This window comes from Molothrus ater, chromosome 5 (assembly GCF_012460135.2).
Source record: "Molothrus ater isolate BHLD 08-10-18 breed brown headed cowbird chromosome 5, BPBGC_Mater_1.1, whole genome shotgun sequence".
Classification (NCBI taxonomy): Eukaryota; Metazoa; Chordata; class Aves; order Passeriformes; family Icteridae; genus Molothrus; species Molothrus ater.
In genome coordinates this window covers 22,682,823-22,700,653 of record NC_050482.2, presented here as the reverse complement: position 1 = coordinate 22,700,653, position 17,831 = coordinate 22,682,823, and the positions used below count along the sequence as shown (strand labels likewise).

Genomic DNA, 17,831 nt, shown 5'->3' with positions numbered 1-17,831 from the left:
ACGGCCGCACACACACGCACTCACACATATACACACACTCTCACACGCGCGCACACACATACGCATATACACACACATACACATACATATACACACACTCTCACATATCTACACACACATACACATACACATACGCACACACACACGCGCACTCACATATCCACACTCTCACACTCTCACACACACACACACACACTCTCACACACACACACACTCTCACATACACACACACTCTCACACACACACTCTCACACACACACTCTCACATACACACACTCTCACATACACACACACTCACACACACTCTCACATACACACACACTCTCACACGCGCGCACACGTGCGCGCCCGCCCAGCGGAGCGCGGTCTCCGCCCCCCGTGCGCACACACATACACGGTGCGCACACACACACACACACACGCACACATATCCACACGACACACACGACACACAAACAGTCGCGACAGGCACATCCAGCGGACAGCCACGCACACGCAGCCGCCCGGGCACAGCGCACAGCCCGCGCTCCCCCGCAGCCACTCGCGGCCCCGCCATGCGCTGAGCGGAGCCGCGGCCCCGCCAGCTCCCAGCGCCGCTGATCCCGCCCGCCCGCCCGCAGCGTGGGGGCGGCCGCCGGGCGCGGTCGCGGCGCGGAGCCGGAGCCCCGCGAGGGAGAGGTGCAGCAGCCCGCGGAGGCCGGCGGGCGAGCAGGAGGCTGAGACAGCCGGACAGGCAGGCAGGCAGTCGGAAGGAGACGAGGGACGATTTGGACATGCTCATTCTCGGGAGCTTGGCTGCCTGCATCCAGCTCATCTGTATCATCAGAGTGGGTGAGTGATCTCTACATGAATTCATCTTCGGGCTTCGGAACAACTTTTCTCCCCGTGCTCCGGTGGGTTTTGGTCTCTCTGATCCCTTTTACATAGATATGCAGGCGCAGTCCGTGCCTGTTCCACACCGCGAAAGCACGCTGTCAACGCCACGGGTGGGAGCGTTTCTCCTACTCCTTTTACCTCAGCCGCCGGGCTCCGAGGATGCGCGGTACCCCAGGGCACGGCCGGCGCTGCTCCGAGCGGGGCTCGCCAGCCCACGCTGCCCCTGCTCCCCAGCGTGCCCCGCCGAGCCCCGCCGGGGTCCGGCACCCGCGAGGGAGGGACCGGGTGTGCGCCGGTGACGGGGCGAGAGAGAAAATCCATGGCCGGCAGTGCTGATATCGATCATCTCTGGGGACGTGGGATGTGAGATGTTACTTTAAGGTCTCGCATGAACTGTTCCGAAGAGAAGGGGATGGTGCAAAATTTCGCTTTAAAATGACTCGTTCTCCCTGAACGGGTAACGTCAGTGGTTGCCCTAAACCATGCAAAATACGAGTCGGTCATTCACGTGGGACCCCGCATACAGAATATGGATTCATATATAGATGTTAGTAGGACTGCTTACATAACCAAATTCATTTTCAGCTCGTGCAGACCCGTGCAACTGGAGTGCATCCTAAAAATCATGCCGTTCCCTGTTACATGATAAGATGGGTATTATAACCAGTGTGAGTCACTTAATGCTGTTAGAAGTGCTTCATCAAATAAACACTAGCAGCTTTTGTGGTCGGGTTTGTATCCTGATGGATGGTGGTTTTGAATTTATAAATTCTAATTAAATAGATCACTAGAAAATACCGGTTGGCTGCTTATATTTAAGTATGAGGAACTTGGGAGCTTGGGAGCCTTGTGTACAAAACCAGTCTTACAATAGGTCTGCGGTGACAAAGTAGTCACTAACCTACATTTGTCACCCAATAGGTGGAGCTGCTTCTGAAACCATGCAGTTCTATAAACAAAGATCGGGGTTAGGTTTCACTTCTAATTTAGTACCAAGTTCTGCTAGTTAGGGAAAACTACTTTTTTATTTTATGGGAAGAAAGTTTTTGCCTCTTTTCAGAAAATACTGTGGAGAAAATAATCTATAAACGCAATGAATGTAACTGATCTTCAGTTAAAATGTATAATATTCATAAAGGCATTGATAACATTTTAATGTCACTTTTAAACTAACCTATTCCTAAAAATAGGGTGCTTACTCCAATTCCCTTACTTCAGATAATTCTCTTATACTGTGGCAAAGAATGGTCTCATAAAACTTTTGATAAGTTTTAATAATGTCTTTCTTACATCAACAACCTGTTTCCTAAAATCAGATATACTCCCAAGTCTGTTTAAACGAAAAAAAATTAGCAGGTGCTTTTACATGTGTGTGGAGGTATATGAAAATGTTTGAGAACAGATCAAGTGTATGATAATATCATCATAATGGAAAGAACATTTTGGAAAGAACTTCCCTATTCAGGTGATCCTATCACACTGGAAGCAATGCAAGACATAAACATAATTTTGTAACCTTTTTTTGTTAATTTGTTTTAAATAATTTTATCTAGCTTCTTATTAGAAATGAGCTGGTTTTATGTAATATAATGTATGGGTACTTGTTGTGCATATGTATATTAATGAATTTACAAGATCTGACAGGATAGGAAAAGGTTTTCTACTCACACTCAAGATTTAAGTGCAGCTACTTTTTGTTTCTCAAGACAGATACACTATTGTTTTCAAACCTGACCTGGAGAAGACCCCCTTTCTAGATGTGAAGGATTGATTTGGTTGCAGTCATGCATCCTTCTTAAGACTCATGAGCTAGACTATTTATGGAGCAGGGTTTTAGTCAGTGTGTTCAACAGTATGATTGTGTCCAAGAATGAATAACCTGTACAGGCCATTAGATTGATTTAATCAGATTTCATTTGAATATGTTCCTGTTGGATTCCTCTCTGTAACAAATATGCTATGATGTGATAGCATTAGTTCATAGAAACAAATACTTAGAATCCTGATATCATTTTCTTTGCTGTTTTTTAGTTGGTTGATTGGGGCTTTTTCATAAAATATAAAATAAATTATTGCATACCACCAATGTATGGTTCCAAGGGTTTGGTGAGTGAGAAGAACTGGATGGGACTGTCTGGCTCTTACCATTAAATATTTCTGGTGCAGAAGAAGCCAGACCCAGGGCTCTGTGAATGGATTGGTGCTGGAGAGCATGGCAATCTGCCTTTGCATTGTGGAGCCTATGCTTATTAGTGTGAGGCTAGGCAACATGGAGATCCCAGGCTCATTTGCTTGTAGTTTCAAAAAACGTTGTTGAATCTTCAGCTGGTCTGGTACAGAGCTTTATCAGTGCTTCTTTTCAGGGAATCTGATTGGGAGATTTGCTGTTGACATTGGGAGATTCATCAGGGAAATCTGTCTCATATGTGTCCAAAAAAGACAAGCCAAGTCAGCCTCACTGAGAAATAAACTGTTAGAGCAGATGGAGGCAGAAAGTTCTTCTGGGAATGACAAGACAGTGACAGTTCATTCTTTGCCTTACTGAAGAAATGGTTAGGAGCTTAATTCTAATATCCCTGCTGAGTTATGAATAGCACCTTCCTTTACAGTGCTACTGAAGCCAAGGAACTTGATTACATCAAGTACTGATGTAATTATTTATGGAGCAGGGTATTATCTGAGTACTCTCAGTGAGTGCTGTTCAGTGAAGTCCAGTGAAACCTGTGGAGTGAGATGCTATTCAGCCACAAAAGCTCATAAGAAATCCTATGCCATTGTTTGTGAACACTACTGTGTGGTTAGAGATTTCCTATTAAGTTCTTTCTTTTACTGAGATTAAAGGAAAAAAAAACAAACAACCCTATATGGACAATTTTTTACATTTTTATTTTAAATGAGAAATTTATGAATCTGTAATCTTCAGCCTGCATGTATCTCAGACTGAAGATACTCTCTGAAAATCTGCCCTGGCTTGCTGATGTGCTCCATATAACCTGAAAGTCAATGAGGTGTGCACTTTTTGAGCCTTTTGTTGCATTGTTCGTATGGAAATAGTATCTGGAGCCTTTTCAGTAAGTATACTATTTATGAATCTGTGTAGGCAAAAAAATGTTCATAGAAAAAGGAACTTGTTTTAACAAATTAGACTGCAATTGTGGTTAAATTTGGGTCAAAGAAGTGTAAATATTTAGGCAAGAGTTAAAAATATTGCATGCTTTCATTAGCCAAATGTATGGGTAGTTTCCCCAAATAAAGTAAAAACTGTCTCTAGAATTAGCTAATCTGTATCCTACTGCTGTCACTATCTGGCCTCAGCCAGGGTTTTACCTCTCAAAATGCAGCTCATTAATCTATTAATTGCTTAATTAGTTGTGTCTCAGTTTAATTTCTCACTGTCTAGAAAAGATCTCTTATTTTTAGTTTGTTTCTGGCATCCCTGTGCCATGACTTTATGCACAAAGATGGTAATAATTCCCTAAATATTCTTATTTTTCTTACACAACTGACATCAGAACAGTATTTCCAATCTGTCAGGCAGCAAGCACCTCCCTATCAACATGAAAGCAACTTCTCTGGGCTCTTTACTGGAGGGTCACAATGAAAAATTATGAGACTCTGAAGCAGAGCACCCCTTTGGCTTCCCAAATGCAATTACACTTTGTGTTCATTCTCATGTCCACATTCTTCGACTCAGAAAGCCCTTAGACTATTAAAGGACTGTGGGATCAGATCCTTCTTTTTTGCACTGATCTCTTCTTTTGGAAAGATTTTTGTATGCCAGTTATTGGGCACACTTAAAACTGAATTGCATCACAGTAATATTAATGTATACTACTTCTAATGCTTTAGCACATTTAATGCTTAAGATTTTATGTTCCTATGGATGATGATACATAGCTCCTGTGGAGACATGTAATCCTGCTATATCTAAAACATAAGAGCTAAAACAAAACTTGAGAATTTTAGAACTGATTTATTTTCCACTTTAGCCACTCATATTTTGGCCATATATATGTTATGCATTTTTGTACCATAGAGATTTATATGTATCAAAATCTAAATATACAGTATGGATTTATTTTAGGTTCAAATACTGGCAGGTATGAAAAGTGACAAAATTAATGGCATGTTCAAATTAATGTCAGTTTAGACAAATATTTACTTAGCACACTAGTCATCTGTAGGACATACCTAAAATAGTTATGTAGTTTTCAACATGGAATCAATACAATTTATAAGGAGAGTTTTCTCAGTTGCATTTGGCCTTACTTCATCTCTGAATTTACCTTTTATCTGGATTCCTGGAGAGAAATGAAATAGTATGTATAAAACAAAGATGGTAATTTGAAAATATTATCATTATAATCTGTATTGTAAATTAGGATGTTAATTTATGAAAATAGGCACTGCCTATTTCTTAAGGAAGGCTATTCCCTAGATATTCAGTGCTCATCATTTAAGTGGCCACTTCCCACTATGAGATCTTTAATTGGGAATTTAAGGGTGAACAGATTCTGTTCTTTCCCTGACAATTTCAATTCCTCTTCAAATGTGCTGTGCTTCTCAGTATTCCCCGTAGGGCCTGGAAGTCTGTGGCAGTTCCGGAGCCCCCAGCTCCCATTTAACAGCTCAGTTCTCACAGCTTCTTGCACCATTTATGTGGCTTTCCTGTACAAGACATCCTTTGGCTATTCAATAAGCTTCTTTTCCCATAAAGACAAAAGTTACCTTTTTGAATACATGTCAAGCCTTCTGTATTAGAAAGATGAATCTACAGGAAGAAAAGGACTTACAGTATTAAATAAACAAGATCCACTAAATGAAAGATAGCAAATATTTCAAAGAAGTTGGGACTATAAATGAAACTTGGCTCCTGCAGGTTGTTGAGGAGCTGTTGGCGGCAGAATACTTTTGTAGGAAGGTATGATGCAGGTTGCTTGTTGAATACAAATTACTGATGTTGGTCCATTCACCCGTGAGGCTAAACTGGAAATAACTGGAAATTTTAGAAACAAGGTGAGGGTTTATTTGCATCACTGGCTGGTAATTATGGTGCTATCTGATAGAGGTGAAATAATAGACTTTTTAAGTAAAGCAGACAGTGTGTGAGAGTGTCAGATTATTCTAGATGAGGCAGGTCTCTCAAAAGCTCCTATTGCCCACACTTGGCTTTGGTTTTCTTTCATCCATTGGAAGGAGTTCTATTTCATCCTACAAATCAGTCTTTTTCATTACTCTTTGAAGACCCCAGGAGCTATTGTTTGAGTTAGTCAATTTCAGAGCTCATTATTGTGGTGAAAGTCACAAGGATGGTGAAAGTACTATCCTACATCTGCTGAGGAACGCTTGGCGATGGAGCTAGGATGCCTCTGGAACTCAGGTGTCTGAACCCAAATTTTAATCAAAAGGTTCCCTGACTCAGCTCATACCTTGATGGCTTCCAGGAAGTTTTCAGGCAGCTATAGTTCCCCTCCTCCTCACCTGACCTTATTGTGTGCATCTCAATGCCTCTTTCACTCCAAAGTTTCATTGGATCCACATGCAAATGTCCTTTCAGGTGACTTTCCTGAACCTTAAGTCAGTAAGGCTTCCCTAAATATCTGCTGACTGAATCAGGTGTCTTGATCTGCCTGCTGCTACTTCTCTTCAGGACAAAGGACAAGGTGCTGGCTGTGCCACCTTCTCATATTGTAGCCCAGTCACTAAAGCCTTTTACCCAGACAGTCTAGAGAGCAGGCCTGATCTGAGATAAAGGGATTTGAACCCACGTCTTCTGTCTCCAAATATTAGGTTTTGTCAAATCAGAAGACTTTTCATACTTCTCGTGTAATATGAAGCAATTAAGCTTATTTTTCTAAATTAAAAATAAAAATAAAAATTGAGAGGATTCTGGGCAAAATCTTAAAAGAGGGTTGCTAAGCAGTTAGAAACCACATCTATTTCAGGAGTTTTTGGAGCTGGAAATGGAACCTGGGAAAGTTAGCAAGAAAATTTTCCAGCATATAAGTTTGCCTTTTTCTCACTGTTTCTTAAGCATCCACTTCAGGCTTCTGAAGTAAGGATTCTGAATTAGTATGATGCTACAGCAAGATAGGAAATATGAGTTCTTATACCTCCTCCTACTCAGTATTTCATTATCTACTCTCTGGATACAATGCATAAATCACTATCCCTGCCTTTTCTGTGGTTGTGCTCTGAAAAAGATAAGATTTTGCCTGTTTCTTTAATAGTTCCAGATTCTTATTCAAAGAAGGGAACTCTAGGTTGCAGCTTTGCTCAAAGGTGAGCAAAGCTCAAATGTTTTTTCAGCAACTCAGCATTTTACATCAGCTGTCCTGGTCAGCTGAGTACCACTTGGGCAAGCCAGTTGCTTGTTACTGCACTCAGCTGCTTAGATCACCTAAAGACAGTGGAGCAGCCTGAACTTCAAGGCCCTGGAGCCTACTGCTATTGCCTGGAGTGGGTAATTCTCTTAAAGCTGTCTTGCACTTGAATTTTTTTCTAAGTCAAGGCACCACAGTTTCAGATTCAGTGGCTAAAAAATAGGCTGGGTGTACTTTGGCCACTTGCCATATAAAAAGCACTATTTCCTTATCTTGATTTTTCCAGCATCCAGTTAGACAAACAAGGTGACATGTTTGAGGTTTTTTTACTATCCTTTATGTTTCACTAAATGTAAAGAATGTAGTTACTTTGAAATTTTCTCTGTGATATTGAAATATTAAATATCCGAATGTGCAGGTAGCATTCAGACACTTATATTTCTGTATGAAGCTACTAGGACTTCTCACCTGACCAGTGAGAGATTTCATTTGAAGTTTTTGGGAGCACTATATCTGTTAGTAATTTGGCTGGGAATTGTCATCCTCATTGCCACAAAACTTCTGCTAAATATTGGATTACTTAAAGGCTGAAATATAAAGTAGGTAACATTTGAAAAGTTATCCATCTTCACTGCCTCATTTATCTGTTTGCTGAGATAGGATAAAGCAGGGAAGAGGTGGTTAAACAGTAACACTGAAAGGGCAAATAAGAGACATTAAGAGTACTTTTACTGTGTAAAAATCATGTTACAAAAAATTGGTCTTCAAAATCCTATATATTAAGAATGTTGCATAAAAATAAATCACATCAAATGTATCTTAGTGAAAGACAGAGTTTTGTAAATTCTGTAACAGAATGGGACAAAGAATTCCTGACTCATTTAAAGTTTTCTTGTCATGGTAAGTTCTTTAATTAGAACAGATTTTTTTTTTAATAAGCTATCCAGATCACATGAAATATTTTCCTAAATAAAATGGAAGGATTTATTGAATTCATTGAGATTTAGATTGGTTTGTATCATAATGCTTCAGAATACATTTTTCCAAAAATAATGCCATTTTTCAAAGCTTAAAAAAATCCTTAATAAAGATAAATCTGTGATGTTCTGCAGGGGCAGCATATACCAAAGAAACAGAAAGCTTTTTGAAAGCTACAGCAAATATTTTGAGGAAAAAAATAAGCCTTTAAAATCAGCATTTTAAAAAAGACTTGATTCTTCAATTGCTTTATATGCTGAACTCCATGATTTCAGCAGAAGTTCCCAAAAAGAAAAACATCTGCTTGCTGAGACTAAATAGCTAATGATCAGAGTAACAGCTGGCTTTATAAAAGGCACCTAATATTGCTCTGGACAATTTTTCTTCTGGCTCCGTCCCCAAACTGACCAACTGTGTTTGATCTATTTCTAGTCATTCAGAAAAGTCATTTAGTTTCAAGTGTATGCCAGTTATTTCTTTCAGTACCTTTTGTAAGTCTTATTCTGATAGGCGTGTCTAAGTATGATTGCTAACAAATTTGTCAGGGTGGGACTTCCTGGGTGGCCCAAGAGCCTTCTTCCAGCTTCTTGGAGCTCTCCAGTTAGTTGTCTGTGATATGTCATTCCAAATGGTGCACTGGCCATACAACCCACCCACCTGTCATTTGCACAGGGTTTGGGGAGAGTCTTGTGTGATCTGTGCCTACCTCTTTCTTCATATCTTTGAGTTTTGGTCACTACCTTTGCATTTTATGTATCTTGCAATGTTGTAGAAAAACTGACTTTCTATTGGTTTTGGGGTTTTTTTTTCTAACACACTTGAGGTTTGTGTTAAAATAACAATGAGAAAAGGTTTTAGAAGACCTATACAAGTTTTAGGGTAGCGCTAACACAAACCCAAATGACTGTAAACTAGCAGTGTGAAAATTTATACTGAAAACTCAGAAAAGTTCCTAATCATGGGATTGGGCAAACAGGAGCGTGGCACATCTCTGAGGACATGGCACAGCAGTTCACACAGGCAGGGCAGGCAGGCCTGCAGGTTTCCTCCTCCTAGTGGGGTTTTTAGTTTGTTGTTTGTTTTGTTTTGTTAGTTGGTTGGTTTGGGTTTTTTGTTAGTTATGGTTTTTACACAATGAAGAACTGCAGTTAGTAAAAATGTGCATAGCAAAATAGAACCCTCCAAAAAGAATGTGTCTGTCCAGACCCCTCTCTGTGGCAGAGTGTTTGAGCCTGTCTGTACTACCAGAAGGCATTGCAGGAGAAGGCTGCCTGAGGTGTGAACAGGTGAATTATCTCCTTTCACTGGTGGCTGAACTTAGGGAGGAAGTTGAAAGACTAAGGTGTAATAGCAAAATTTAAACAGAAATAGATGGGTGGAGTTCAGCCCTTTCATCCTTGAAGGAGGTCCACCAGGAGTAAGAGGACTCCCATGCCTCCCACCGTCAGGCAGTAGGAGAACACCTGGTGGATGAAGGGGATTGGAAATGGATCCATACTTGGAGAGGTAATAAAAATTCCTCCTGACCCCTATCCCCAACCCAGGTGCCACTTCAGAATAGGTATGAGCCCCTGAATCCAGAGGGTCAGCCAGATGATGGAGAAGAAAATGATCTGCCCAGTGAGCCTCCCAATTATGCTTCATCTGTCAGAGGGATCAGCACCTCTAACATCAAAAAGAAAAGAAGGGTAGAGGTAGTGGGTGACTCCCTTCTGAGAGGAACAGGGGGCCCCATATGTCAAGGGTCTGTGCCTCCCTGGGGCCAGGGTATGGGATATTACCAAGAGACTCCCTGGGCTGATTCAGTCCTCTGATTATTATCCACTGCTGAAACTCCAGTCTGGTAGTGATGAGACTGAAAAGAGGAGCATCAGGGCAATTAAAAGGGACTTTAGGGCACTAAAGGGTCAAGTGGTTGATAGGGCAGGAGCACAGGTAGTGTTCTGCTCAGTCCCTCTAGTGGCAGAGAAAAACAATAAAAGGAATAGGACAGCTCACACCATCAACAAGTGGCACAAGGGTTGATGTCATCAGCAGATTTTTGGGTTCTTTGATCATGGGGCAACTTTTTTGGCACCTGGCCTGCTGGAACTGGGTGGGCTCCATCTCTCTGTTAAGGGCAGAAGGATTTTAGCACATGAACTGGCAGAACTCATTGAGAAGGCTTTAAACTAGGTTTGAAGGGGGAAGGAGATGCAGCTGGGCTATCTGGAAGCAGGCCCAAAGGTGGTAAGCCTGAGTTAGGGGTGGAATCAGTAGCCCAGCTGAGGTGCGTGTATACCAATGCATGCAGCATGGGTGACAAACAAGAGGAGCTGGAAGCCATGGTGCACCAGCAAAGCTGTGATATAGTCACCATCACAGAAACGTGGTGGGATGACTCACACAGCTGGAGTGTTGCACTGGATGGCTACAAGCTCTTCAGGACAGTCAGGAAAGGGAAAAGAGTTGGAGGGGTGGCCCTTTATTTAGCGGGGATTTTGATGCCATGGCTATTAAAACTAATGATAATGGGTATGGGTAAGAATTAAGGGGAAGGCCAACAAGGCTGACACCCTACTGGGAGTCTGCAATTGTCCACCCAACCAGGAAGAAGTGGATAGCTTATTCCATAAGCTGGAGAGTGCTGGAGAATGTTTCAGGATCACCAGCCCTTGTTCTTGTTGGTGACTTTAACCTACCAGACATCTGCTGGGAACTTAATGCAGCAAAAAAGAGGAAAGTCCAGGAAGTTCTTACGATGTGTGGAGGACACCTTTTTGTTACAGCTGGTGAGTGAGTGCACTGGGGGAAGGACTACAAATAGAGATGGGCTGGTGGGAGATGTGGTGGTTGGAGGCTGCTTGGGGCAGAGTGATCATGAAATTACAGAGTTCTCAATATTTAGTGAAATCAGGAAGAAGATCAATAAGATTTTTCCATTGGACTTCTGGAGGGCAGACTTTGGCCTATTTAGGAGACTTATTCAGAGTTCCTTGGGAAGCAGCCCTTAGAAACAAAGGAGTCCAGGAAAGATGGGCGTGCTTCAAAATAGAGATTTTGAGGGCACAGGAGCAGACTGTCCCTGTGTGCTGAAAGATGATTTGACAAGGCAAACGTCCAGCCTGGATGGGCAGTAAGCTTTCAAAGGAACTTAGGAATAAAAAGAGGGTGTATTGTCTTTGGAAGGAGGGTCAGGTCTCTCAGGAAGTATTTAAGGGGATTGCTAGGGCATGTAGGAAAAAAATCAGGGAGGCCAAAGCTCAGTTTGAACTTAATTTGGAAACTTTTGTAAAAGATAATAAAAAATATTTATACAAATATATTAATGGCAAAAGGAAGGGTAAGACCAACGTTTGTTCTCTACTGGATGGGAGGGAACTCAGTAACTGCAGATGAGGAGGAGGCAGAAGTGCATAACACCTTCTTTGCCTGAGTCTTTAGTGAGAAGATGGCTTGTCCTCAGGACAGCTGTCCTCCTGGGTTGGTAGATGGTGCCAGGGAACAGAATGGTCCCCTTGTTATCCAAGAGGAGACAGTCAGAGAACTGCTGAGCTGCTTGGATGTTCATAAATGGTGATGAGGGAGCTGGCAGGTGAGCTTGTGAAGCTGCTCTCCATCATTTACCAACAGTCCTGGCTCACTGGTGAGGTTCCGGATAACTGGAAGCTGGCCAATGTGACATCCATTCACAAAAAGGGTGGGAAGGAGGATCCTGTTAATTATAGGCCAGTCAGCCTGACCTCAGTACTGGGTAAGGTAATGGAGCCATTTATATTGAGTGTCATCGCACAGAACTTACAGGATGGCCAGGGTATCAGACTCAGCCAGCATGGTGGGTTTAGGAGGGGCAGGTCGTGTTTGACCAACCTGGTCTCCTTTTACAACCAGGTGACCCACCTGGTGGATGCAGGGAAGGCTGTGGATACTCTCTGTTTGGACTTCAGCAAGGCCTTTGGCACTGTCTCCCACAGCACACTCCAGACAAGCTGGCAGCCCGTGGCTTGGACAGGAGCACTCTGTGCTGGGTTAGCAACTGGCTGGATGGCCAGAGAGTGATGGTGAATGGTGCCGCATCCAGCTGGGGCCAGTCACCAGTGGTGTCCCTCAAGGGTCTGTGCTGGGGCCAGTTCTGTTTAATATTTTTATTGATGACATGGATGAAGGTATTTAGTCTTCCATTAGTAAATTTGCAGATGACACTAAGCTGGGAGTGTGGGTCAATCTGTTGGAAGGGAGAAGGGCTCTGCAGAGAGACCTGGAACAGTTGCATGGATGGGCAGAGTCCAATGAGATGAAGTTTAATAAATCCAAGTGCAGAGTCCTGCACTTTGGCCACAATAACCCCCTGCAGTGTTATAGGCTGGGGACGGTGTGGCTGGACAGTGCTCAGGCAGAAAGGGACCTGGGGGTCAACAGTCGGCTGAACATGAGCCAGCAGTGTGCCCTGGTGGCCAAGAAGGCCAAGGGCATCCTGGCCTGGATCAGGAACAGTGTGGCCAGCAGGAGCAGAGATGTCATCCTTCCCCTGTACTTGGCACTGGTGAGGCCACACCTTGAGTGCTGTGTCCAGTTCTGGCCCCTCAGTTTAGGAGGGACGTTGAGATGCTTGAGCATGTCCAGAGGAGGCAACGAGGCTGGAGAGGGGCTGGGAACACAAACCCTGTGAGGAACGACTGAGGGAGCTGGGGGTGTTCAGCCTGGAGAAAAGGAGACTCAGAGGTGACCTTGTCACTGTCTACAACTCCCTGAAAGGTGGCTGTGGTCAGGTGGGGTTGGTCTCTTTCTCCAGGCAGCAACTGACAGAACGAGAGGACACAGTCTTAAGCAGTGCCAAGGGAAATATAGGTTGGATATTAGGAAAAAGCTATTTACAGAAAGAATGATGATGTACTGCAATGGCCTGCTCAGGGAGGTGGTGGAGTCACCATCTCTGGATGTGTTTAAAAAAAGAGTCGATGTGGCACTCAGTGCCATGGTTTAGTTGAGGTGTTAGGGCATGGGTTAGACTTGATTAGCTTGACGGTTTCTTCCAATCTAGTGATTCTGTGATTACAATAGTGGAATTCTGAAAAGTGTTTCTAGTGTGGGAGCAAAAGGCCAACCTGTTTTTCTGGTTTGTTTGTTTTTTGGGGGTTTTTATGTAATTGTAGAATACTATGTTTTTTATAAGAGCCCGTGGCACCTGAAGCAGTAGAAAGCCCTGTCAATGATCTAGGAGTTCCTGTCAGTGAGTAGCATGGCTCAGTTTCAAACTGTGCAAAAAAAAGCAGAGTGCATCTGGCTGTGCCAGGCAGCTGCCCACCAAAACAACATAAACCAGTCACTCCTCATGATGGACTGGTACATTTGTAAGCTGAAGTACTGAGTGCTCACTTAGCATCTCAAGCACCTCTCAGCATTTCAAAATACATACAGTAAAATAAAGAAAAATATAAATAGGAGGCTATATATCTTAAATTCAATATAAAATCATGAGACTTAAAAATTTACATTTTGAGTTTGGTTATTATGTTTTGAGGCTGTTCACCATTTGCTATTTTAAACAAGATTACTTGTAGAAGTAAAAGGTAAGAAACCTCCTTTAAAGGAAAGTATTTGAAATTGCTCATGTGATTGTATGACATCAGGGGCTAGAGGTAGAGTTAAAATATTAGCCAATTGAAAATCTTAGAGAACTGGCAGTGTTCTCACCCCACACCTGATACAACCATAGGAGATTTCAGTTAATTTTATTTCAGCGTCAGATTTTGCATTGGCTGAATACTGAGAGTATTCTCAGGCTCATCTGCCCATTACTCATTAATCCTCTCCACTTCCACCTCTCATATTCTTGTATAGATGGTTTGGCCTCTCTGTCAGCCCCATTTCTCACTACATGCACATTTTGCCAAAGAAACAGGCAGTTACATGGTGGTTTACTCATGTAAAATTACTCCAGCAACTTTGTCAGGGTTCTCCTTGACTGGTGTCTGCACCCCTTTTAAAACATAATTCTTATATATCTGATGTAATTCTTTTTCCCTGTTTGTTCCTCCTCCTTTATTTGAGATGAAGAAAAAGGGATTTCTGTTTTGTTTAGTGCTTTCTCTGCATAATAAAAAATCAAGCAAACATAAATCAATATGTATTAGAACTAACCAAACATTGGTTAAAAATGTAAATTCCTTATTTTGTTTCTCTCTGAGTTGTTTTTTTTCTGCACTGTTGCCTAATCAGCTTCAAAGGTTTATTTTTTGGTATGTCTTTATGAGAGACAGAAAAGATTTCTGTGTTTAGAAGTTATGTATGTATTTGACCAGTGTCAAGACAGTATTACATTCAACAGAATTCATTCAGGAATACTTAGACTAGAAATTATTCTTTTAATCCATTAGTACAAAACACCTCCATGAAAAATTCCTGAGGATTATGCAAAGATATCCTTTAATCTGAGTCTTTTTTCAGTATTTTCTGGTTTTTGCTATTCACAGTGGGATTTGTAATGCATGAATTAGCAGACAAAGTATGTTTCCATGTGACAGTAGTCATCTCTCTCTGTATGGGATGTTCCAAACTTTTTGTGTGAGTGGTAAGACTGTGACACAAAATCTTCTAATGATTTATCTGAGCAGTGGCTGTCCTCATGAAAACAGGGGTTTAGATTAGATATTAGAAAAAATGTGTTCACTGAAAGGATGGTCAGGCATTGAAACAGGCTGCCCAAGGTAGTGATGGAGTCACTGTTCCTGGAAGTGTTGAAAAAAACATGTGGAAGTGGCACTAGGGGATATGATAAAGTGATGGACTTCATGGTTGGACTTGATCAGCTTAGAGGTCTTTTCCAGCCTTAAGGATTCTGTGATTCTGTGAAAAAAGACAGCAGGAACAGATATGCCCTATTGTTAGGAATATGTGTGAATCTTATATGACCCAATGAGCTTTTGCAACTATATGTTTACTGTAGAAAAAGAGATTCATCATAGTAAAACATATTGCAAGTGCACTTTAGAGCAGATTCAAAATATCCTTATTGCCCTGCTGAATGGAAGGAGACAGGTTCAGCTAAATCTGGTGAAGGTAATTAGACAGTGATGAAAAAGAAATAGTTTCACGTTATGTGTAGCCAAGTGAAATACAGGAAAATGTATACGGAGCAACCAGAAAATCAAGTCCTGTTTTTGGTGAATAAGGTAATATGAGTTAATCAGCTTTTTCTAGTATGATCTACATGTTCTATCACAATTGTAAAGAGTGCATTTGAACAAAACTGTAATACAGGTTTTCATGGTTTGCTTCATTAGTTAAATAATTCCTTGCATGGGCAAGAGCTTTTCAAAACACATGTAACCCTGAAATCTGTTGTTCGCTTGAAAGAAACAGGAAATTCAACCTACTCTGAGTATGATTAAATCAAAGAGATTTCATCATCTTACAGTGGAACTCAAAATTCTGGGTGTGCATAGGCTGGGACTCACAGCAGCTAGCATGCCCTTTACTGGGACATGCAAGCTTGGCTGGTAAAATAAAGATCAGGGTAGATAGGAAAATGTGAAAAGAATAACTAACTGGGACATGCCTCTCAGGGACACATACTGGGAATAATTATGCTGACACATCTTGTTTAGATGGCTAGATATGTGGAATTCACAACTGTTGATCATACTACCCCTAAACCACTATATGATGCCGATACTGGACACTTTCTGTCATCATCTAATAATACAATATTTGCCAAAGAAACAGGAGATGGCAGTCCTAAACACTTCCCACATACTGAGATTTGAACCACAGCTGTGGAGGGCAATATGATCCACAGTATGACAGAGCACAGCAGCTGGGGATGGGGAACACTGTGTATCTGTACCAGGCTGAAGGTGGGAATTGTAGAAATGTTTGAAAGTGAAAACCTAACTATTCAGTATGGGTAGTATAAGGTGGTTCAGTGTAGCATTTCCAGGTGCTAGACTAGATCTTTGCCCTCTCTTCTTCACTGCACCCCTGCTACCCTGCTCCAGAGCAGCAGCTGCTGCTGTGTGTGAACAGCAAATCCAAGCAGCAAATCCCTGGTCTCTTCCTTCTCCTGTGGCTCCCTACCATCTCCCCCTTTACACCCCCACAGCATTGTCACTCTGTGGCTGCAGTATGGATCTCTGTAGTGGAAGGGACACAAATGTGCTTTTGGCAGCCTGTACTGCTGGAAGGGCTGCTCTGTGATGGGCAGTGGGCAGGAAAGTACATTCTGTAGCTTGGTTCAAAGCCTTGGGTCAGCAGTTGGCCCATGCTGGGTTATGTCTGTCATAAAAGTAGTGATACATGGAATTCCAGGCCCTGTCTCTTATCTAGCTGCTATCCAGTGTAAAAGCAGCAGGATTTCTATTGTCTCCTGTAGTTTTGAAACCTGATGAAGAATGCTGCTATCTCCTGGTCAGATGCTCAGTCTGGTACTTATCTAGGTCTTCTGGGTATCTCTGAATAGTCAGCTGCTTACCCTGCACCCATGAAGTCTCTTCATCTTTCAGTCTTGGACCAATTGCTAATTTTGTTGTGTTGCAGAAAGTGAACCAGTTAGACACAAAAGTGCATTGTAACTCTCCCAGAAAAGTGTGTAGCTGTATCATTATTCTGTGTAAGAAGCATATGCATTTGCACCACCCCTGCTGGAATAACAGGAGGTTTTTCTGCCACAGGCAGGTCTGGCAGCTGAATGAGCAACTGTGCAGTGCCCTGGAAGAAAATACAGCATGTGCTCCTTTTTGTAGCAAATCAGGTGCTTTAGATGGCATAAAGACAACAGATGCATTTCCCCAGTGAGTCACTGAGTTTCCCTAAAGCCCTGCATCTCCAAGGCTTTCAGCTGAGGTGAAGCATGTTATGCTGCTCCCACTACAGTCAAAACCTTAAAGGCTTAGTCAAACCTATAATTAACTAGTGCTTGTGTTAGACTTAGAAGATATCTCACTAGATGAGCACAAAGTCTGTTGCTAATGATTTTAAATCTATAAAGCAACTTCCTAAAACCCTTTGAAACTGGCAATTATAATGTTCTGTCTTACATGGGAAAGCTTTGATCACTCCAGAGCAGGAAATAAATGCATGACTTAAACTGGAGAGATTCGGTGACAGAACAGCAGCAAACTGTGAAATACAGGGGCATGGCAGAGAGCCAGAAGAAGATTTGCTGTTGCTCCATCCAAAACTCAATTTGAAGTCATTTCGGTATTTCTGTGTTGCATAAATGACTGTGAAAGTCCTAGGAGGTCTGCAGTTGCATGTGCTTACATTCTGAAGATAAAACTTAATTGAAGAATTTTTGCTTTCATCTCTTGTTCATTTTTTTTAAATTCCTATGCAATTACAAGGCTACATTCTGACACAGCTCTAGAAGTGAACCTAATGAAAATCTGACTTGTTCTGTCACAGGTACTTAAATGTGATTTTTTAAAAAAAAGGTGTTAAATATATGTGAAAGCCTGTTGTTTTCTGTTCAACAATAGGAATACTCTGCAGAGAAACTAACTAGCTCCAGTCTAGAAACTTCATTTTTCTATGGTGTTTTCTGAGAGCAAAACATGAAGCTATCTTCTGTGCTTGACTAATGCTTGTTGTGGCTTTAGCAATGCCATCCACCAAACTATTTTCCTAACTTTTTCAATTTTTAATGAAATCATTAAAATTACCAGGTTCTTAGGTATA

General features: G+C 41.9%; 1 protein-coding gene across 1 annotated transcript in view; it reads left to right on the top strand.

The window, feature by feature from the left end:
* Nucleotides 1–324: 324 nt before the first annotated feature.
* Nucleotides 325–17,831, top strand: part of PTPRZ1 (protein tyrosine phosphatase receptor type Z1) — a 133,647-nt gene continuing 116,140 nt past the window's right edge. The window contains exon 1 of the mRNA XM_036400607.2: nucleotides 325–831. Within this exon, the coding sequence (XP_036256500.1) occupies nucleotides 774–831 (58 nt within the window). The 5' untranslated portion in view covers nucleotides 325–773. The remainder of the gene's footprint in view (nucleotides 832–17,831) is intronic.